This window comes from Dipodomys merriami, unplaced genomic scaffold (assembly GCF_024711535.1).
Source record: "Dipodomys merriami isolate MVZ:Mamm:240054 unplaced genomic scaffold, mDipMer1.0.p SCAF_7, whole genome shotgun sequence".
NCBI lineage: Eukaryota > Metazoa > Chordata > Mammalia > Rodentia > Heteromyidae > Dipodomys > Dipodomys merriami.
Genome location: NW_027206290.1, coordinates 18,996,904 through 19,019,678, shown reverse-complemented (window position 1 = coordinate 19,019,678; position 22,775 = coordinate 18,996,904). Strand labels below are relative to the sequence as shown.

At 40.5% G+C, this 22,775-nt stretch overlaps 1 protein-coding gene across 5 annotated transcripts in view; it reads right to left on the bottom strand.

Annotated features, from left to right (window-relative positions):
• Positions 1–1,129: 1,129 nt before the first annotated feature.
• The window catches only part of Rpap2 (RNA polymerase II associated protein 2), a 68,007-nt gene continuing 46,361 nt past the window's right edge, over positions 1,130–22,775 (bottom strand). For 2 of the 5 annotated variants that reach the window (XM_070007656.1, XM_070007657.1), the window contains exons 12-13: positions 4,379–4,528; positions 1,130–1,970 (exon numbers count right to left, since the gene is read on the bottom strand). In XM_070007656.1, the coding sequence (XP_069863757.1) occupies positions 4,387–4,528 (142 nt within the window). In that variant the 3' untranslated portion in view covers positions 1,130–1,970; positions 4,379–4,386. The other 3 variants (XR_011368782.1, XR_011368783.1, XM_070007658.1) reach the window with 3 other exon arrangements.

Genomic DNA, 22,775 nt, shown 5'->3' with positions numbered 1-22,775 from the left:
TTCCTTGGTGCCTGAAGCTGCTCTGGGGGCCAGCGTATTGTAAGGGTTGAGTCCCTTTCGTGTGGTAATCATGATTCCCTTTTCAATCCAGTAGTGTGGTCCTCATCAGTAGGAATGCCACCTCTAGATGCCATGGAGAGCACCACAGCTGCCTCCTTGGGACAGCGGCTCCTTGAGCCTGCGTGGCCAGTGCTCAGCTCTGTGAGGTCCTTCCTTTTCAATTGTAGTTTGAGTCATTTTCTTTCCCATGTGTTTGGAAACACATTTCAAGAGTTCTGCTCCTTAAGAGAGGCTCCGATCCCAGCTGACACTTGTTAATCATGTTTGATGCTCTTCTGAGCACTTTCCAATTTCAGGCTTCTGTGATTTTAGGAGAATAGGTCCGGGAGTTAGTTACATGATGTTCCACTGGGTCTTTCCAGTGGTGCTGTCTGGATTGTACCTTCCCTTCTTGTCCTCCTGATTGTGTGGATTACCGTAACCCTCTGCCCTATATTTCTAGGTCCTGTAAGTCCCCTTCCCTCTGCCAGCAGACTCTGCACCTTTTCGGTGGTGTGACCATACAGTTTATTACCAAAATGGTTCTCTAGCTGTGACCCATCCTACAGGCAGGCTCAAGATTTTAAGAACAGTGATAAGTCTTTATTGTTGCATCTTCAGTGTCTGACCAGTGGACTTTTTCCTTCTCTCTACATTACTGGGATTGAATTCAAGAGTCTGGTGCTTTCCAGATAGGCTATTTGGGCCACACCTCCAGCCCTTTTTTGTGCTGGTTATTTCCAACACAGATTGCTTCCCTGTCGCTGGGATGTCAGCCACATACTACATCAGTCCTTGTAGTTGAGATAACAAATGTGCACCACTGAGCCCAGTCATAAACTTCCATGTCTGGAGTTGCTCTTACTCCTTCCAATTACCCCAAAAGCTGAAAGCGGAGCTGTGGTGTAAATGGTAGAGCACTAGACTTGAGCAAAACAAGCTTAGGTATAGTACCTGGGCCCTGAGATTAAGCCCCAGGAGTGGGACACACACAAAATAGTAATAGCACTTTTATGTACATTTACCTAAAATTCTTTGCACTTACATACTTTTTCATTTCCTTTAAGGTGAAAGAAAATACCAAACAGAATTGGGGAGTAATATGATAAACTATATTTAACTTTTCAAGAAAGAAATGGACCAACTGTTTTCCAAAGGAGCCAAGTCATTTTTGCATTTCTACTGGCAATGTATGAGGGCTCTGGTTTTTCATGGCCTCACTCTGGCAAGCATGAAGTGGTACTTCATTTTAGCTTTTTCTTGATGGCTAGTGATGGTCTTTCCATATGCTAAGCAAAAAGGTCTACTCAGATCTTTTTTCCAGCTGTTTTCAAATTGTGTTCCTTCAGATCTCAGCCTCTTGAGTAGCTAACATTACTAACATCAACCATTGGTAGGTTATAGAGTTTTTGTGTTTTTTTAAAATACACATCTTAAGGTCTTAGGTTACATTTACCAAACAACTGTTACAAGCTGGAATTATCCAAAAAAAGTTAGAGAATATTCATTCAAGCTAGGTATTAAGGTACACCCTTGAATGCCAGCTACTTGTGGGTTCAGAGTTCTCAAGATGGCTTTGAACCTTATCTTTAAATAACAACACCAACAAAAGTTCAAATGATAGAGAACTTGCATATAGCATGAATAAGAGTACTATAAGAAAAATGAACATTCATCCAAATTGCAATTTAAAATTCCAGTATTTCTAAAATAAAAATACTAGGTCTGTAGCTAGAGGCTGTAGAACTCAGTTATTCTCTTGCAGAAATGGTTCTCCTCTGAAGTTAGGGACTGCAACGTCCTGAGAAGGTGAAGATCTTTCTTGGAACAAAACCAGGATCCATTGTTTACCATCAGACCATGATTATTGGGTGGCTGGAATTCTAGACATGGTTGAGTAGGTATTGACCTTCTGTCTTCCTGAATTATATCTGAAACAAACAGGCTATTTAGAACATTTTTTAAGGGGCTGGGAGTATGTCTTAGTGGTAAAGTACTTGCCTAGGATGCATGAAGCCCTGGGTTCAATTCCTCAGTACCACATACACAGAAAACAAAACAACAACTAGAAGTGCCACATGCCTCAAGTGGTAGAATGCTAGTCTTGAGCCAAAGAAGCTCAGGAACAGCGCCCAGGTCCTGAGTTCAAGCCCCAGGACTGGCAAAAAATAAACAAAAAATAAAAATACAATGCTGTTTTTAAAACCTACTGAGTAAAACAAAAAAGATTCCACCAAAAACATTCTTTAAAAGTATTTTACCACTCCTCCACAGTATAACCCCTGCTTTTACTATATTTGATGTCAGTATAACTTGTAGAGGAGATGGGGAAAAACAAGTTGTTTAAGGATACAGGTGGACCTGTTGCAACAATGAGAAGTACAAGTTGTCATGTCGAAAACGAGCTTTACAATGTTGGTGCGGGGGGGGGGGGGGCGGGGGGAGGGGGGGAAGGTGGGGAAGATTGGGGGGGTGAGGGGGGCTGGGAAAGGATGTGAAGGGTAAACAAAGGAGGAGGCTGCAATGCTTGATAAGAAATGTACGCATTAACCTGCCCATGTAATTGTAACCCCTCTGTGTACAGTGTGTTCACAAAAAAAAAAAAAAAAAAAAAAAAAAAAAAAGTATTTTACCAGCTACTGTCGACACTGTGCTGTCTTCCCAATGTGTTCCATTTCTCTCCCATTTGTAGTGTCAGTGCCCCAGGTGCACAGTAGGCCTTGATCTAGCTAATGGAAAATTCCCTGTTCTTTCCCTCATCCCTTGTCATAAAATCCTGATTCAAGTTTACCTTGGTTTACAAAATATGTGAACAAAAAATTCCACCTAACAACCATCTCCATTTCTCATTTGAAAAATCTGAACTAAGGAATGATTAATTAATCAGATCTATGTCACTTAAAAAATCCAACATCTCAGCCGGGCGCTGGTGGCTCACGCCTGTAATCCTAGCTACTCAGGAGGCTGAGATCTGAGGATCGCGGTTCAAAGCCAGCCCGGGCAGGAGAGACCGTGAGACTCCTATCTCCAATAAACCACCAGAAAACCGGAAGTGGCGCTGTAGCTCAAGTGGTAGAGCGCTCGCTTTGAGCTGAAGAGCTGAGGGACAGCGCCCAGGCCCAGAGTTCAAGCCCCACGACCGACAAAAAAAAAAAAAAAAAAAAAAAAAAAAATCCAACATCTCCTAAAGGACCTCTGACCGCTATGCTTACATAACCATCCTGCGCTTACTCCTGAAGTGAAAGAATATACTTTTACAGAGTCCTCAGCATCACCTGAAAAGGCCAAAGAGCATAAGATTGAGGAAGTTATGCCAATTCCTTATTTTCTGTTTTCTAACAGGTTCAAGAAAAGGATGGTAGGAACTGAACTCAGGGCCTTGTGCATACTAACACTCCGCCATGGAGACATACCTCCTAACACTTGGCAAGTACTAACTGATCTGCTTGAAGACTGTTTTATAAAAATTCAAATAATAAAACGATATATACTAAATATGCTTCAGTGGAAGAGATTAGACAAAGATGAGAAAGTTTTCTTTTTTAAAAAATATATTCAATAAGAAAAAATGCTTCCTGAAGGATCTCGTTTGTAAATTTTGACCAAATCTCTTCAGTAATCAATTCCATAACTGAGTACATGGAAGTATGTGAAATGAGGATGGGGAAAGAAAGGAAGACTTAGAAGACATTGTGATGGTCAGTTCTTAAAGAGGCAAGGGGTTAGTAGAGAGCTATGCATTTGGGATCAGGATTAAGAACCAACAAGAGCAGATCTGTAAATTCACCTGTTTATCTGCATATGGGATGATGGAGGCGTTGGCTGGGACAAGGGTAATTTCACTGAAAGGGGCAGCAGAATAAGAATGTTCCATCATCACTACAGTAGTCGGGCGAAGTTAATTGCTACTTCCTGGGAAGAGTGGAATGGCCGTGGAATGGCCATGGAATGCAAGAAACAGAACTATAAGAGCCTACAAAGGAGGAACAGCAACAGGATGGGACACAAAGCAGTAGATAGGAAGTTACTGAGGCCGTGGGTGGGAAACCCCATCCTTCCTCAGTAAGCTGAGGGCACCTTGAGGTTTGCTCTTGGTTCTTAAAATTTCAAACAAGCAAAGAGGTGTGGTGGTTCATACCTGTAATCCCAGCACTTAGGGAAGTGGAGTAGGAGGAGTATGAGTTCAAGACTGGCCTGGCTATAGAGCCTGAGACCTGCCTCAAAAAAAAAAAAAAAAGATTTCCAATATGGGGCTGGTAGAGTATTTTGCCTATTATGCAGGAGGCCCCCCCTCCCTTTCCCCTCGCAAAGTCCAATATAAAAAGTAAAACCAACTCACCATTCTGGTTAACAGCTCATTCTAAATATGATGGTTAAACTCTCAAGGTCTTCATTTTTTAAATGTAATTCTTCAAGCAAGGTGGTTATAAACTGTGTAAAAACCATATTCTTTGGAGAATGCTTCTGAATTCCAAGAGCTGGGGTCAGTCTGAAATGACCAAAAATACTAAGTGGATGCATATGCAAAGAACTGGAGGCTTCCATCTTCAGCTATGGAGGGCTTTGTTTCTTTAACCTAAGTCCCAGAGAAGCAGCTTGACTAGCAAAGGTGGAGAAGTCTGAAGGAAAGGCTGAAAGATCAAACAAATGTTAAGTATGGAAATCTAAAAAACTGGATCTACTCAGATAACGAACATCATGCCAGCAAAAACGGCTAAATTTCTCTTAGGAAAAAAGGCGGGGAATAAAAGGAAGAATTCCCTCCCTCCACTTCGGGAATGGCAGTGTGGAGAGGGGCTCAGGTTAGTTGGAAACATTTATGCCTAATGTCTGGATTAAATCACCTGACTAAAGACAGTAAAAGGCAAGATTACTTTTTGAATAAAACGAAAACATTTTTAAAAACACTAAATTACGTCTCATAAGGAGTTTACAAAAATTTCAGAATAAGCTTTTCTCTACCCAGTCTGAAATACTTTAAGGATTGATTCTTTAATTTTCACTGAACTATGAATAACCAAGATTTTTATTACCTCTCCACCCCGCCCCCCCTTTGAACCCAGGGCCTGTCACACACTGCAGGCCCTGCCACTTAAGCTACTTAAGTTGTTCAGATTTTTAAAAGAGTAAGCTAGGCCAGGTGTGGTGGCTCATGGCTATTATTCCAGCTATTCTGGAGGTGGATATTGAGAGGACTGTGGTTTGAGAGCAGCCTGGGCAAGAACTTAAAGACTCCAGCTCAACCAATGGTTAGGCATGGTGGTTCATACCTATCATTCCAGCTATGTCGAAAGTTAAAAAGGAGAACCATAGTCCAGGCTAGAATATGAGGTTCTATCTCAAAATAACTAAAAGCAATGAAGGATGGAGTTTTGGCTCAGGTGGTAGAACACCTGGGTAGTGAGCAGAATATCTGAGTTTAAACACTGGTATCACCCCAAAAAAGGGCAATGTATAGGTTCAAGGTTGTTAAGTAAATGTCTGACACTCACTTTCTATGCTATAAAGAACTAAAGAAATAGTGTTAGCTGCATTCTCAGATGAGTGACCATGGAAGAATCTATACTGGAAATCAGCAAGAGAATGGAATCTTGGAAGATTCAGATTCTTTGGGCAAATAGAATAGTAGGAAAACCCAAATACTTTGTTATTTGCCACTCCAATTCCACAGATAGGGGAGGAGTCCCACAAAACTTTATCAGTGCAGACACTATCTACCATTCCTTATTGAAAAGCTTATATAATCTTCCAGGCTTGGCAAGCCCACTTAAGTAATCTGAAATTGTCCAAGTAACTGGGAGACCAGGGTGCTTGCTTTCTGAGATAAAGGATGTATCCAGCTTGCATATAGATGTGTGCCATGCTAGGGCTCAAGACAGGCATTCAGGTACCTGTTACTGATGAGACAGGAAAGGAGAATGTCAGACTTGCACTGCTGCTTTGCCTACAGGGACATGCTAAGGGGGTCTCAGGGAACTCTGGGCACTTCCCTCTGCCCTGTCCCTGGAGTGCATGAAGCCAAAGAAGGCCTGGAGAGTACCACCACTCCATCTGTGGGAAGCAGAGGGAAGCGGTATGGTTGCTGCTGCAGTCTCTCCTACATGGCTCCCACTGCTGCCCTGCACTGCCGCTGCCTCTCCTACACTGCTCCCACCGCTGCCCTGCACTACCCACACACTGTCAGGACAGCACGATCACCACAGCAGATGTGCTGCAGTTCCTGTTAACATGTCTCCTCATGTCCTCCTTAGGTCGGAGGACAAGGTCTCTTGTAGTGCCACAAGCCCTGGCTCTGGCACCGAGGAAGCCCCCACTCCTATGTTGTAGGAGCTGCCACACAGAAAGCACCCCATACCCACTGCTGTTAACACCACATCTGCCTAAATTGCCAGTGTCTCCACTCCTGTGTTCTTCAGACGCATTATACACTGTCAGGATCACTGCCCAGGAATTCATATGGATGGTACACTATGGCACCTTACTACCATGAAAGCCAACAGTGTGTAGCATACTGGTACCCAAACCCAAAGGCATAGCTTTAAGAGAAAAATGCTGACTGAGAAGGCTATTGATAAAACTGGCTGAGAAATCTGTCCACCAGAGTGCAAATCCCAATGTAGGAACACAGAGAAAAAAAGCAATAGGATGCCTCCAAAAAATAAACTCTTTAGTAACATATTCCAAACAATTTAAAATGGATGAAAGTCTTAGAATTTAAAAGAAGCTAACACAGGTGGCTCACACCTCTCTCTACTCCTAGTTGTTCAGAAGGCTGATATCCAGAGGACTGTAGTTTAGAGCAAATGTGGGTAGAGAAGTCCTTGAGACTCCAATTAACCAGCAAAACTCCAGGGTGGAGGTCTGGTAGAGCACTAGCTACAAGCTGATTGTATATGGAATCCTGAGTCCAAACCCTGGTACTAGCCTGAATAAACAAACGAATGATTATGAAATAGTGCAATGAAATCCAGAACAGAGATGATAGAAAGATAATACAGGCTATGAAAGAAAAAGATTTGCAAAAGAACCAAACTCAAAAAAATACAGTTGAAGGACTCAACAACAGATTAGATCAAATGGAACAATGAATCAAAGCAAAACAATATGCTGCCTATAAGAAACCCATTTTACCAGTAAAGAAACAGAGTGGAAGTGGAAGGATGGAAAACTAGATATTCTATTCAAATCAAAACAAGCAGAAATAACTATACTTTTATCTGACAAAACAGACCCTCAAGACAAAAAAATGTGAGACTAAGAAGGTCACTACATAATGGATAAAGTGGAGGACATTATGTGAAATAAGCCAGCCAGCCGGCTAGAAGTGATGCATATCCTCACACGGAAGCTTAAAAAAAAATTCACACTGAGCTCTGTTAAATGAGGTATTTCTAACCTAAAGAATTAAAAACTTTTTTTGGGGTAGGGGGCTGAGGAGTGCTAATCCTGGGGCTTGAACTGGTTGCTGTCCCTGAGCTCTTCTGCTCAAGGCTAGTGCTCTACACTTTGAGCTACTGCTCCACTTCTGGTTTTCTGGTGGTTAATTACAGTCTGATAGACTTCTCTGCTGGGGTGAACTTCTAACCATGATCCTCAGACCTCAGATTCCTGAGTAGCTAGGATTACAGGGGTGAACCACTGATGCCAGGCCCAGTTATTAGTTGAGATGAGATCAAAATTTTTTTCCCCTGGGCTGGCCTTGAACCTTGGTCTTCCTAATCTTACTTCCTGAACAGCTGGGATTAATTCCTCAGGCTCCTTGTTTTCTCTTTATCCTTTTACATATTATTAGTTATGAGACATTTTATCTGTGTACTTTAATTGTAATGTGCCTTTTTTTTTCCCTCTGTGACAAACTTTTGCTGTGTAACCCAGGCTGGCTTCTAACTTCTGGCTGGACTTATGATCTTTCTGCCTCAGCCTATGGAGGCTGGGCTTAAAAAACAGTAATACTCCAGAGTTGATATTTAACATGTTTCTGCAGAAAATACCTCTAAAAGTAACACTAATAAGGATGATTTTAAAGCAATCTATGTGCTAGAGAATTTGAAAACACATCATAAAAGTCTGCAATGTACAAATCACAAGCAAGAGGAAACTTCTCACTGGTTCAAACCTCAATCCTGAAAAGACAAGAGGCTTTTATTCTTTACCATATGGTAAGTGGCATGGCAACAAAAGCAAAAAGCCAAGTGTCAAACAGCATCTTATTGATAAGACCTTTACCTAGCTGACTGCTCCACATATGTTCCACATCAAAAAGAGGGAACACAAGTCAGGTTAGGACAAGCACCCTCCATTTGTTATTTCTGAGCTAGCAAACAACATGTGGTTAACAGGATTTATGATATATAGTAGTAAGAACCAGTTTCAAAGTTTTAAGTGTGATAACTGATTTTATTTTTTGGGAAGTACTGGAGTTTGAACTCATGGCCTTATAAGCAGGTATTCTACCCTTTGAGTTACACCCCAGCCCTTTTTATTTTTGTATTCAAGTCCTGCTTTTCCCCAAGGCCTGAAACTTCTAGTTATACCACCCTGGTAGCTGGGATGAGAGGCATAAAAATCTACGTGTGACTAAGTATAAATTATAAGCAAAGAAATTTAAAGCTGTACAAACTAAGGTATAAACTTGGGACAGATAGGTAATTTCTGAGGCTTAATTATGTCTGTCAACAGAGAAACCTATAGGAAAGTTTTGGTTTATTGAGCAAGGAAAACTGAACAACTGATGATAACCATTTCATGTAGTGTAACAATAGTAGTGAACTTTGGATTTTAAATGGCGTCCCTTACTCTGATCCCTATTGCTTCACTCACTGCACTCACACTGAAACACATGGGTGTTTTCATCATACACCCCTCTGTAACACTAAATCACAGCAAGTCTGAATTATTGCTTGAATAATTCTGGGTGATATATATGACGAGTACATCAGGCACCTGCATGAAGTGATCCCTCACAGATGTCCTGGAGCCAGTTCCTCAAATTGTTCTGTAGCAGCATTTCTAAGGCAGTCCCGAGAGGTCCCACTGATTTCCAAAGCCAGAGAACCCAGATGGCAGGCAACACTCCTTACACGCCAGAAAGCTGTGAGATTATCTGTGTGAATAAATGCCACCAGAAAACATGGTTTGGGGTTGGAAGAAGGGACAGGAAGTGAAAAGCCACATACTTTATTTTACCTATCAGATTTGAGAAATTACTGGGTTCATGCAGAGTTCTGTTCCAGTGGGGAATCAGTTTTGATGCTTACCCTGAATAAAGTGATGAGGCAGGCTGCTGTAACCCAACATGGGGTTAAGAGAAGGTTCTATATACTCAATCTCCAGATGCTGGAGCTGAGGAGGTAAGAGGATTTCTTTCTGTTTTTTTTTTTTGTTGTTGTTGTTGTTGGGTCATGGGTCTTGAACTCTGGGCCTGGGCGCTGTTCCTCAGCTCTTCAGCTCAAGGCTAGCGCTCTACCACTTGAGCCACAGCACCACTTCCAGTTTTCTAATGGTTTATTGGTTTATTGGTCTTTTCTTGCCCTTGCTGGCTTTGAACCTCCATCCTGAGTAGCTAGGATTACAGGCGTGAGCCACTGGTGCCTGGCTGAGGATTTCTTTCTGTTAACAAAAGTACCCTCAGTGTTGACAGGCACACATATTATGTCCCTCACTTTACCAATTAAATACAGTACTTGACACTATAGGGTACAAAATAAAAAAAGCTAAAGCCTGCTGGGACAGACAAGGCTTTCTTCCTTTCCCTTCTTCCTCTCATTTTTTTTTTTTTTAACGGAGTCTCAGTATATGTTCAGAAGTGGCTTGAATTCTTGATCCTCCCGTCTTTCCTCCTGAGTGCTGGGACTACCAGTGTGCACTATGTTTGCCTGAGGTGTTTTTAAAAATGGCATGGGCTAGTTGGCTGGGAAGGTGGCATAGTGGTAGAGTGCTTGCCTAGCATGCATGAAGCCCTGGGTTCTATTCTTCAGTACCACATAAGCAGAAAAAGCCAGAAGGGGCACTGTGACTCAAGTGATAGAGCGCTAGCCTTGAGCAAAAGAAGCTCAGGGGCAGTCCCCAAGGCCCTGAGTTCAAGCCCCTGCCTGGCAAAAAAAAAAAAAAAAAAAAGACCTGGGTAGATGATTCTGAGGGAGGGGGATGGAGGTGTGAGAATGTTGGGTGACACTGATCAAGATGCACTGTATTCCTAATCTGCTTTGTTGAATGGCAACTCCTTTGTATAATGATTTAAAGATACTAAAAACGTGCAAAAAGTCTAAAGGTCTTACTTAAGGTTAAAGACCTAATTTCTTTAACTAACTTAAGTCTCAACCTATCCAGGTCATTTCATTTTTAATTTTTGTTCCCTTTATCCAGGGTATTATTAAGAACACTAAAAAGGAATACCATAATCACCAAGGTACCTACCAAGTTTTTTTTTTTTCCTGAATGGCAGTAGCAGTTACCACCTTACCCAAAAATGAGTTAGGATTTTCTTCTCCATGAAGAGGAGCTAAATGATAACAGTATTATTTCAAAATACCTGTCTTCACAACTATACAGTCACACTCAAGAATGAAACAAAAAGCTATGACAAAGGGTCAAAATGTTACCTACTTTCAGAAAGTTGAGGGCTCACATAAACACCACCTATTTCCCAAAAATGCCTATCTCAGATACACATGGACACACACACACATACATACATACACACACACATACCAAAGTAGTATATGCTTTCAAAGGGACACACAGGACAAATATAATTAGAATTTTGTATGTAATTCTTCTACTCAAATTGTTCATTAAAGAGAAAGCCTCTGAAAACATTTGTCTAGTCTGTGGCCCCTGGCTTCCTCTCCAAAAATCAAACAACAGCATAGGCATTAGAAAAAGGATCCACCCCATAGTATAATCCCTGTTGTCACTGTATTTGATTCTGGTGCCCTGTACCTTGCATATACCTTTTTTCTAATTTGGGGAGGGGAAGGGAAATAACAAAATGCTGAAACAAGGATACAGGTTGGCCCATTGTAACCATGAGATGTACAATGACACTATGTTGAAAATGAACTTTATAACTTGGGGGGGGAGGAGTTGGGAAGCTAGGGAGGGGGAGGGATGGTAGGGGAAAAACAAAGGAGGAGGTAACAATACTGGATAGAAATGTACTCATTACCTGACCTATGTAATTCTAACTTCTCTGTACATCATCTCTAAAATAAAAATAGATTAAAAAAATAAACCAACAGAAAAAGGATCCAACTGATGACACCCTCCCCAGAGAAGCTTTTCTTTCTCACAAAATAGCATAGATTGGGGCTTGAGGCAAGGCAAGAAGATTAAGAATTCAAGCCATTCCTGGGTATATATTGAGACTTTGTCTCAGTAAAAATAAGTAAATAAGAAAGGAAGAAGGGAAAGGAAGAAAGAAAGCCTCACCTGTCCCAACCGCTTTGCCACAGACAAGAAAACAAGTGCCAAGAGGTCAGAGCTGAGTTTAAAATTCAAGTACTTTTAAGTAGTTGATGAATGACTTCCTAAATTGGAGTGAGTCTGTTTCCCTTAAAGATGCAAATTCTTGTTGCCAGTTATTCCCCATAGCAGGATCTCAGCCACTGAGTCAAAACAAATCAGTGATTTCCACATCTGCACTATTTCTGTCTTTGTGAAACTAACTTGACTTCAATCTTTCTGGAAATTGTAGTAACTGCAAGTTGAGGTTCAAGTGACTTTCTTAAGGTCACGTAAGTCAGTAGAAGATGAGCAACTAACCCCAGAAGTCTTCCTGCCAGGCTGTATTTCTGACCGCACCAGCTCACACATCTGATTCATTTGCAGAACTGAGTATGTCTTATGATTTTCAAAGCCTACTTGCATATGTTCTTCAAATACATCTCGGAATGTCACTACAAAATAAAATATGCTAATAAGAGTTCATCCTTTTTCTCTAATAGCTAGGAGGCTCTTTCCAACATCATTAAGATTTTAGAAGACAGCAAATCCTGGTGGTATAGCTATGTGAACTGACAGCATTTTTTTTACATCAGTAAACACTAGAACTAATTCTTAATTCTGCACAAATTAGAACCACTTGAAGAACTTAGAAAATACTTTAGTTTAAGCCCTACAAAAGACCAGTGATCATAATCTTGCAATCAGCAATCAGCTATCAGTACCTTTTGTTTTAAGCTTCTTATATGATTCTAAAGTATAGTACTTGTTGATGAGGCACTGATGTTAAGATTTTAGATGGGGTCCTTTTATGTTGCGCTCAAGGTGATGCTGAACCCTTGGGCTCAGATGCTCCTGCCTCCATTTTCTGAGAGCTAGAACTATAAGCAATGACACTGTTTTTAATTTTTTATTGAGATTGTGGTTTCATAAATCTCATAGTATTTAGAGTAATATTAAAGTCACAAATACACTTTAACCTTCAAAAGGCAAGTTGTCATTATCATGGTGTATAATGTCTGTGAATTCTATGGGCTTTGACAGTACAACTATTTCTTCCACATCGGGTGATATGTACATTTCTTTCCTTTTGCTTAATGTAAGCTCTTCCCTCTTTCCCTCATTCCCATTGCTGCCCTTGAGTTGCTTAGTTCATTTTCATCAATGTCCAGTGCAGCTGATGGGCCCCTCTGTTGTATATTTTCCTGTTCCCCTCTGATTCTGTGTCCTCCTCCCTCAGATGTCAGCTTCCCTCAGATGTTATGCTCTAAGTTTTTAAACTGAATACATTTGTGAAGTTCTAGTCATTTAATAGTTAACTACATTACTGGAGAAAACTGAGTAGAAAATATTTTTATGTAGTTATGTAATAAAGCAGAAGATAATTGTCTACAAGAGATGTCTCATTTATAATAGTTTAAATAAGGAAGATAATTATTTTCTTTTCCCCTTAAATTATCTTCCATTTTTATTGTCATAACATTATATCACTGCACATTCACATAGTAAAATATTCTAAGGTGCACATGATGAAGATTCTTTCCTTGAAGCTGGTAAGATAATTATTTTTACACTCCTGAGGACATGGGTGACATTGAGAGACCCTTCATAAAGATTTAGTCAGAACAGGTGATAATGTTATCAAGGATTTTTTCTTTTTTTGTCGTCATGGGGCTTGAACTCTGGGCCTGGGCACGGTCCCTCAGCTCTTCAGCTCAATGCTAGCACTCTACCTCTTGAGCCACAGCTCCACTTCCGGTTTTCTGAGTGGTTTATTGGAGATTAGAGTCTCACAGACTTCCCTGCCCAGGCTGGCTTTGAACTGAAATCCTCAGATCTCAGCCTCCAGAGTAGCTAGGATTACAGGTGTTAGCCACCAGTGCCCAGCATTAAGGATGTTTTTAATGTAAAGCAGCAGACATAATTATGTAAGGACAAACTAAGTTAGATAGGTAGATCAGGGCCACTTAGGATGGGCTTTGAATTCAATGGGAAATTAATGTGGCCAGAGTTGGGAAGTGACTTAAGTTTTGAATGAGCCTCCCCACTCTAAAAGTTAAGCTCTGATTTGTACAGCTGGAAGAATAATGAGTGAGGAGGACGACCACTGCAACACTATGGACATGTAATGAAGGGTGGCAGTGGACTGGAAGCAGTGTGGATGGAAAAGACAATTGTATAAAAGCTACAAAGACAGTGATTATGTATGGGAGATAAAGGGCAAGAAGATCACAATATTTCATTTCTGGGTAATTAAGAAGATGTAAATGCTCCCAAAAGAAATAGAGGTCATCTGAATGGGAAGATGAGTTCAACCTCAAATTTGAGTGTGAAGTACCAGATGGTTATCCAAATGGGGATGGATGCCCAGCAAATGAATAAATTAAAAAAAAAAAAGAGAAAGGAAAAATAAAAAGCTATAACTTAGGAGAGATATTGGAGCTGAAGATAACATTTTGGGGTAAGGAACATAGCAAATACTTGATTGGTATGACCAATTTTCTTCCTAACCTCCAGTCAGCATAGCACAGGTTAGTCTTGAATTCAAGATCCTCCTGCCTCATCCTTTTTGCTTCATTGATTACTGGTATGGGCCACAATTTATCACCATCAGTCTTTTGAAGCTCTGCTTCCTTATTTAGGTATTCTGCCCTCCAAAACCTACAGTATAAGACCAATGCTACAACCTGCCTTTCCCCTATCTACACCAGGAGGGCTGAGCTCTTCAGGGGCAGGAGCCTAGAAGACCCACACTACCATAAACCCATGATCTCTATTCTTTCTGGACACCTCTTTTCACTTGCCAATTTTCTACTCTTGGTTAGGCTCTTTTCTGGATCACCTCAACCACTCCCACTGTTTCAGTATCTACACAACCATTACCTCTTTACTCAAACACACAATCTCATGCTTCAATGAACAATGAAGTCAGTTGTGGTTTAAGAATTTCTCCTTTTCTATTTATAAACAGCCTCATTGCTCTTTACTCATTTTCTTCCTGATGAGAACATGTATCTCTTCTGTATAAGCTATTATACTTATGATCCTGTTTCTTTATACTTCCTTTGGGACCATGCTCTGTCACGTACAGCTATATCCCACACTGCCCTCAGCTTCAAATTATTTTTCTTTACTAGCTCCTTCCTGATGCCCTAACAAGCATCTTTAAGTCTCTTTCTGTCCAGATTGTTAATAGCCATTCTCACTTTTAACCTAAATAAGGGTTCTAAAACTACACAAAATTATAGAAAAAGTGTTCAAAAAATGTATGTTAGGGCTGGGAATGTGGCTTAGTGGTATGGTGCTTGCCTAGCATGCATGAAGCCCTGGGTTGGATTCCTTAGGACACATAAACAGAAAAGGCCAGAAGTGACGCTGTGGCTCAAGTAGTAGAGTAGACTTGAGTAAAAGCAGCACAGGAACAGTGCCCAGGCCAAGTCCAAGCCCCAGGACTGGCAAAACAAACAAAAACATTATTTTCCTGGGGAAACACAGAAATGTAAACACACACACTTTCTTTTTCTCTTTCTCTCTCTTTCTGTATAATGTTTCTCAACACATTAGCACTAGAGAATCAGTGACATTTAATTTTATAGGTTTGATTTGAAAGTAATTTTAGTGAATTTGAATGAGTACCATTTTTCTCTGCACTGAGAAATGAACAGCAGTTATAACTCTGCAGTTGCTTTTACTCATGTAACATTTTTGCAGTGCAGTTCATTTGTCACTGCATTTGAAAACTTCCATGCAAGGCCTACAAACCTCAAAGAAAATCAGTAAGCGAAACTGTTAAATAAGCCCAGAAGATTCAGTTACTGTAATGTGATTTCACACCACTGAAACTGCAGGTGTTCACCCAGCAGCAGTTTGTAGCAGCTTCCTAAGTGCTTTTGCTGCACTGGGATTTTTACTACTGAAGCTGATATGTCCTCCTCTTGAAAACCCAGTGAATGTAAGCTGCATTTTGACAATAGTCAACTCCCAAACTCTTCATGGAAGATGGCTAATGAGTTAACACAAACAGCAATATTGAGAACTAGTTAATCCCTAGCTCTAAACTCTGTGAAAATAAACAAGGACTAAAATGAAAACATTTGAATTTTATCTCTAAGAATGACTTCAGTGCTAAGTAGAAATGATCAAAGATGAAAAGTCAGATAGAAGAATATTTAAAAGATGTTGTCTATACAATATACACACAAATTAAATAAAGACCCCTTTCTCACTAAGATTAATATCTTAAGCTTAGCAAGCACTCATACGCTTCCAGAATACTAATTTTCCCCCTTATAATTTTGTAAAATTAGTTTCAGGGAGGTGGGTGCTGGCGGTTCACATCTTGTGATCCAAGCTATTCAGGAGGGTGAAATCTGAGGATATTGGTTTGAAGGCAGCTCGGGCAAGAAAGTCTAAAATCTGTGAGACTCTTATCTCCAATTAACTATCAAAAAAGCTGGAAATAGAGATGTGGCTGAAGTGGTAGAACAATAGCCTTATACACAAAAGCTCAGACAGTGCCAAGGCCCTGAGTTCAAGCCTGAGGTCTGGCACAAAAAAACCAAAAACAATCCCTCCTCACCCCTCCCCTCCAAAAATCCTAAAGGAAGTATATGCCTCTAGTCTGAAATTTCAATGAACAACATCAATACATAAAAGGCCTTTCTTCAGAACTGTGTCTGCAATGCACCAGATAAATAAAAAAATCCATGATACTACCAGCTTCAATTGACCAGCAAAAAGCTGGAAGTGGAGCTGTAGCTCAAGAGGTAGACTGCTCACCTTGAGCCAAAAAGCTGTGACAATGCCCAGGGCCCTGAGTTCAAGGAAAAAAAGAAAGACAAAGAAAGAAAAGAATTCTTTGGTGCAAATACACCTTTGATGACACTGCCAGTCTCTCCATAGTTACTGAGTGTCTAGCATCTCCTCTAGTTGCAATTTGTTTTCTATGAAAACTTTTTCCTTTTTTGAAGGTCATAATCATTATCACCACTTAACTGCCAGAACCACAGCCATTTTTCAGTCTTCATCTTTGTTTAGCAGAGGCTACCTTCATGTCAATGAAGTGATGGCAGAAAGCTTCCCAACTCCAGGGAAAGAAATATCATCCTAGTACACAAGACAAGTAAAACCATCAAAAAGACGATCAGAATAGATTCTCTTCATTTTAAAGTTAAAAATTTAGGGCTTCAGAATGAAGAAAGAATGTTGAAAGCTGCAATAGAGAAGTATGAAGTTAGTTACAAAGATAAATCTATCAGTAGAATAGGAAAATTTGTAGTAGAAACCCTAAATGGCCGGAAGAACATGAGATAATGTATTTCAGTCCATGAAACAAAATAGCTGTTAATCAAAATTATATACCTAGTAAAAATATACTTTAAAAATAAAAGGAGAGCTGGGCGCCGAAGGCTCACACCTGTAATCCTAGCTACTCAGGAGGCTGAGATCTGAGGATTGTGGTTCAAAGCCAGCCTAGGCAGGAACGTCCGTGAGACTCATCTTCAATAAACCACTAGAAAACTGGAAGTGGCACTGTGGCTCAAGTGGTAGAGAGCTCTCCTTGAGCTGAAGAGCTGAGGGATACCACTCAAGCCCAGAGTTCAAGCCCCACAATCAAAAAAAAAAAAAAAAAAAAAAAAGAACGCCAGGTGCTGGTGGCTCATGCCTGTAGTCCTAGCTACAGGCATCTGAGAATCACTGTTCAAAGCCAACACAGGCAGGAATGTCTGAGATACTCTTATATCCAATTAACACCAGAAAACTGGAAGTGGCGCTGTGGCTCAAGTGGTAGAGCGCTCACCTTGAGTTGAAGAGCTCAAGGACATTGCCCAGACCCAGAGCTCAAACCCCACAGTTGGGGGGGGGGGGGAGAGAGAGAAATAAAGATCTTCCACAAAGAGTCTAAGAAAACAATTCATGACCACGAATACAGCATTGCAGAAGATACTGAAAAAAATACTGTACAGAGAAGAAACATGTACAAAACATGACAGTTTGGGAAAGGACACATTGTACTAGGACAAAAGGTAAACAAATGAAAAGGAAACAATCAAAGTACATTCCTCTCAGTAATACTAAATGGAAACCATCTTAACTCTTCAACTAAAAGCTGCACACTGGCCAAATGAATTAAAAAAAAAAATCGAGACACAACTATTTGCTGTCTACAAGAAACGCATCTCACTGGCAAACAGATTGAAAGCCAAAGGGATGGAAAATGACATTCCAAGTAAATGGAATTCAAGCAAGCAGAAGCTACATTCATGTGTCAAAACAGACTTCAAGCCAAAACTAGTCAGAAGGAATTAAATCACTACATATTACTAAAAGGAACAATTCACCAAGAAGATATAACAATAATTATATATGCAGTGAATACTGGTATACCCAACATAATCAAACAACATAACTGGATATAAAGGGACAGGTATGTCAAGTTATATAACAACAGTGGGTGACTTCAATACCCCATTCTCCTCAATATTGATATCATACAGACAAAAAAAATCAACAAATAATTTCAAAGTTAGATTGTACCACAAATCAATGACTTGGCAGACATGTAAAGAATATTTCATCCAATAATTTCAGAATACACATTATTCTCAGAAGTCTAGGGAACTTTCTCCAAAGCCGATAATATTTTAAGGTCATAAAATAAGTCTTTAACAAATATGAAGCTGAAATAATTCTTTTGATCTTTCAGAAAATAATGGAAATTAGAAACATCTAGAGAAATGACAGAAGCTATAGAATTACATGGAAACTGAATACACTTTTTTTGTGAGAGTGTGTGTGGGGGTAATCAGGGCTTGAACTCTAAGCTTTGTGCTTACTAAGCAGGTGTAGTGGTATACCTGCCACACCATCAGACCTTCTTCACTAGTTATTTTGAGGCAGGATCTTGTCCAACCCGGTCTGGACCATGATCCTCAATCAACATTTCCCACTGTAGCTGGGAGGGAAGATGTGTGGACACCATCCCTGCCACCCTTTTTTTCTTTCTTGAGGTGGGGTTTTGTGAACTTTTTTGTCTGGTCTGGCTTGGAATCATGATCCTCTCTGGTCTTAGCCTCCCATGTAGCTGGGATGAGAGGGATGAACTGTGTCCAGCTACTGGTTGAGATTGGGTCTCAAGAACGGTTTTTACTTGCTTCAAACTGTGATCTTTCTATTCCCTGCCTCTCCTAGCTAATGATAATGCTTTTGAATGACCAGTCGATCAAATTCTCCTAATTGGAGAAATTCAGCAGAATATTATTGAAAAATCAGATTTTGGGGGTGGGGTATCGAAAGGGAGGGAGGAAAGGTGAACAAAGGCAATCATGCTTTCAGTATACACTATGTGGAAAATGACCTTGTGGGCAGGGAGAGGAGGAGGAAACTGGGGGAATGTAAAGGAAGCAGTGACATTGTCAAAAAAAAAAAAAAAAAAAAAAAAAAGGACTCATCTAACTTTTTTTTTTTTGTCAGACATGGAGCTTGAACTCTGGGCCTGGGCGCTGTCCCTCAGCTCTTCAGCTCAAGGTGAGTGCTCTACCACTTGAGCTACAGTGCCACTTCCGGTTTTCTGGTGGTTTATTGGAGATAGGAGTCTCACGGTTATTCCTGCCTGGGCTGGCTTTGAACCGTGATCCTCAGATCTCAGCCTCCTGAGTAGCTAGGCTAAAGGCGTGATCCACCAGTGCCTGGTTCTCATCTAACATAAAATAAGCCCTCTGTACATTTTAATAATAACAAAATCAGATTTCAAGTAACCTAGTGATGTATGTCAAAGTCTTAAAAAATATTAACCAAACCCCTAATTACAATAAAAATAATAAAGGTCAGGGAAATAAAACAAATAGTAAAATTAATTAGAGATAAAAAGGGAGGCAATGCAACAGATACCATTGAATACAAAGGATCATTAGGGAATAATTTGAAAACCTACATTCCAGTGAATTGGAAAACCTAGACGATATGGATAAATATCTACACAAAAGACCTGCCAATACTGAACTGACAAATAGATCTACAATTAGCAAAGAGATCCAAGAAATGATAGACTATCTCAACAAAGAAGAGACCAGGCCAGACAGATTCATTACTGAACTCTATCAGACCTTTAAAGAAGAACTAATAAGGGCTGGGAAGGTGGCTCCGTGGTAGAGTGCTTGCCTTGCATGCATGAGGCCCTGGGTTTGATTCCTCAGCACCACATAAGCAGAAAAAGCCATTGGCTCAAGTGGTAGGGCACTAGCCTTGAGCTGAAGAGCTGAAGGACAGTGCCCAGGCCCAAAGTTCAGCCCCTAAAGACAAAAAAAAAAAAAGAAAAAAGAAAAAAGAAAAAAGAAAAAAAAAAACTACTATCAAGGCTGCTCAAATTAACATAGAAAGGGAAGGAATAATTCCAAAGTCACCCTATGAAAACAGGACTACTCTCAGATGTCCACTCTGGAGAGGGATATGACAAAAGGACAACCATAGCCATTTTCCAAATGAGCATACACAAAAATTCTCCAAATATTTGCAAACAGAATTCAACCACACATCAAAAAGATCACATTTCATGATCCAATTAATTTCATTTCACAGATACATATATGATCATCTCAACATATTTAGAAAAAGCTTTTTTTTTTTTTTTGTCGGTCATGGGGCTTGAACTCTGGGCCTGGGCGCTGTCCCTCAGCTCTTCAGCTCAAGGCGAGCGCTCTACCACTTGAGCTACAGTGCCACTTCCGGTTTTCTGGTGGTTTATTGGAGATAGGAGTCTCACGGTTTCTCCTGCCCGGGCTGGCTTTGAACCGCGATCCTCAGATCTCAGCCTCCTGAGTAGCTAGGATTACAGGCGTGAGCCACCAGCGCCCGGCTTAGAAAAAGCTTTTGATAAAACTCAAAACATTCCTTTATGATAAAAGTCCTAAAAGAAACTAGGAATAGATAAATCATACCCCAACACAGTAAAGTCAGAGATCTAAAGTCATCATTTTACTGAACAGGGAAAAACTGAAAGCATTTCACAAAAACAAGAAATGGGTACTCACAATTTTTGTTTTTTTGTTTTTTGATGCATGGTCTGGGGCTTGAACTCAGCCTGGCAACTGTCTGAGCTTCTTTTGCTCAATGGTAGTGCTCTACCACTTAGCCACAGCTGTTTTGTTTTGTTTTTTCTTTTGATTAATTGCAGATAAGAGTCACTCAGACTTTTCTGTCTAGGCTGTCTTTGAACTGTGATCCTCAGATCTTAGCCCTCTGAACAGCTGGGATTACAGGTGTGAGCCAGTGGTGCTCCGTTATCACTCTGACTAAATTCTTTTTTTTTTTTTTAAGTGATATGGGAGGAGTTACCATTTTATTTTATTTTATTATTTTTTTGGGTCCGGTCGTAGGGCCTGAACTCTGGGCCTGGGCACTGTTTTCAGCTCTTCAGCTCAAGGCTAGCACTCTACCACTTGAGCCACAGCGCAACTTCCGGCTTTTTTCTTCTTTTTGCTTATGTGGTGCTGGGGAATCGAACTCAGGGCCTCAGGCATGCAAGGCAAGCGCTCTACCACTGAGCCACCTTCCCAGCCCCTCTGACTAAATTCTTAGCCTGGGCACCAAGACAAAAACAAAGTGTGTGTGTTTTATAAAGAAGTACAACTGGGTAAAGTGTTCAATATCCTTAGCCATTAGGAGAAGGTAATCAGCACTACATTGAGATTTCATCTTACCCCAATCAGTTAAGAACAAATGTTAGTGAGGACATGGGTGAAGAGGACCCTTTACACTGTTGGTGGGAATGTAAATTAACTACTATGGAAATCACAAAAGCTAAAACTCCAAATACCCTATGATCCAGATATGCCATTCTGGATACTCAGTGCACACCCATATTCACTGTTACTCGACAATAGCCCATCAACAGATGAACAGATTAAATTGTATAAATACACAATGGCATTTACCCAGCTGTGAAGAAGAATGAAGTTACGTTATTTGTAGGAAAACGGATGGCATTGGAGATCATATTAAACAAAAAACACCAATTCAGAAAGACAAAAATAGTGCATGTTTTCTCTCATACATGGAATCTATATTAATAAAAGACATGAAAGTAGAAGGGAACTATCTGAAGAGCAAGGGTATCATTTATGAACACGCATAATAAAACATTTATTTTGTACAGTGAATATACACAAAAAAAAGCAGCACATTTTTAACAGTGCTGGGGGCCAGCGTGCTGAGGCAGGTGTGAAAGAAGACAAGAGTGAAAGGATGAGAGAACAAGGTAGGGAGGTGTAATGTAAGTTCCACAGGGCCATGGAGTTTTTCTAAGAACAGTTGGAAGCCTTTGAAGTTCTAGTGCAAGGGGATAGAATCAGCTCTGACTTTGGTTCTCTTCCTGACTGATCTCCCTAAATCACAAGTTTCATGCTGCGCTGTTCAAAGGTGGGAACCAGTGGTTTACACCTGTCATTCTAGATTTTCATGGAGATTGAGAGCTAAAAGACTGATGTTTGATGCTGCCCAGGGCAGAGAAGTTCTAGATACTCCATCTCCAAACTAACCAGGAAAAGCCATGCTGCAAGAGTGGCTTGGCTGTAGAGAAAGCAAGCTGAGTAATCACGAAGCCTGAGCACTGACAAGTAAAACAACCCAAAACAAACAAAACCACACCCCAAAACTCCATTTTCATGGTCCCTCAACTAAATTTATCTCCCATTAAAGAACTTATCTTTAAACGTTAACTAGGTATTATGCCGAATCCAGCCTTCAGGCATGCATGCTAAATCAAGGGTTCTAACTAACACTTAGCTGCACTCACAGCTTTAGCTTTAGAGCTATTTTTAATTCATTTCTTACTTGAAAATATTGCCAAAAATAACACTGAGTTTAGTGTCAAGAAACATTTGTACAAATTAAAGGCATTACCCTGAGGTAATGAATTAAAACTTAGTGAGAACAATTTTTTTTAATAAAAAAAATTCACAAGCCTCTGGATAGTGATGCATGCTGATGCTCAGCAACTGGGGAGCAAAGGCAGGAGGATTGTAAAGCTTAGGGCCAGACTGGGCAAAGGAGAAAGGCTCTATCTCAAAACTATAACAGAGGGGCTGGGAAGGTGGCTCAGTGGTAGAGCGCTTGCCTTGCATGCCTGAGGCCCTGGGTTCGATTCTTCAGCACCATATAAGCAAAAAGAAAAAAAGCCGGAAGTGGCGCTGTGGCTCAAGTGGTAGAGCGCTAGCCTTGAGCTGAAGAGCTGAGGAACAGCACCCAGGCCCAGAGTTCAGGCCCCACGACCGGACCCCCCAAAAAAACTATATATA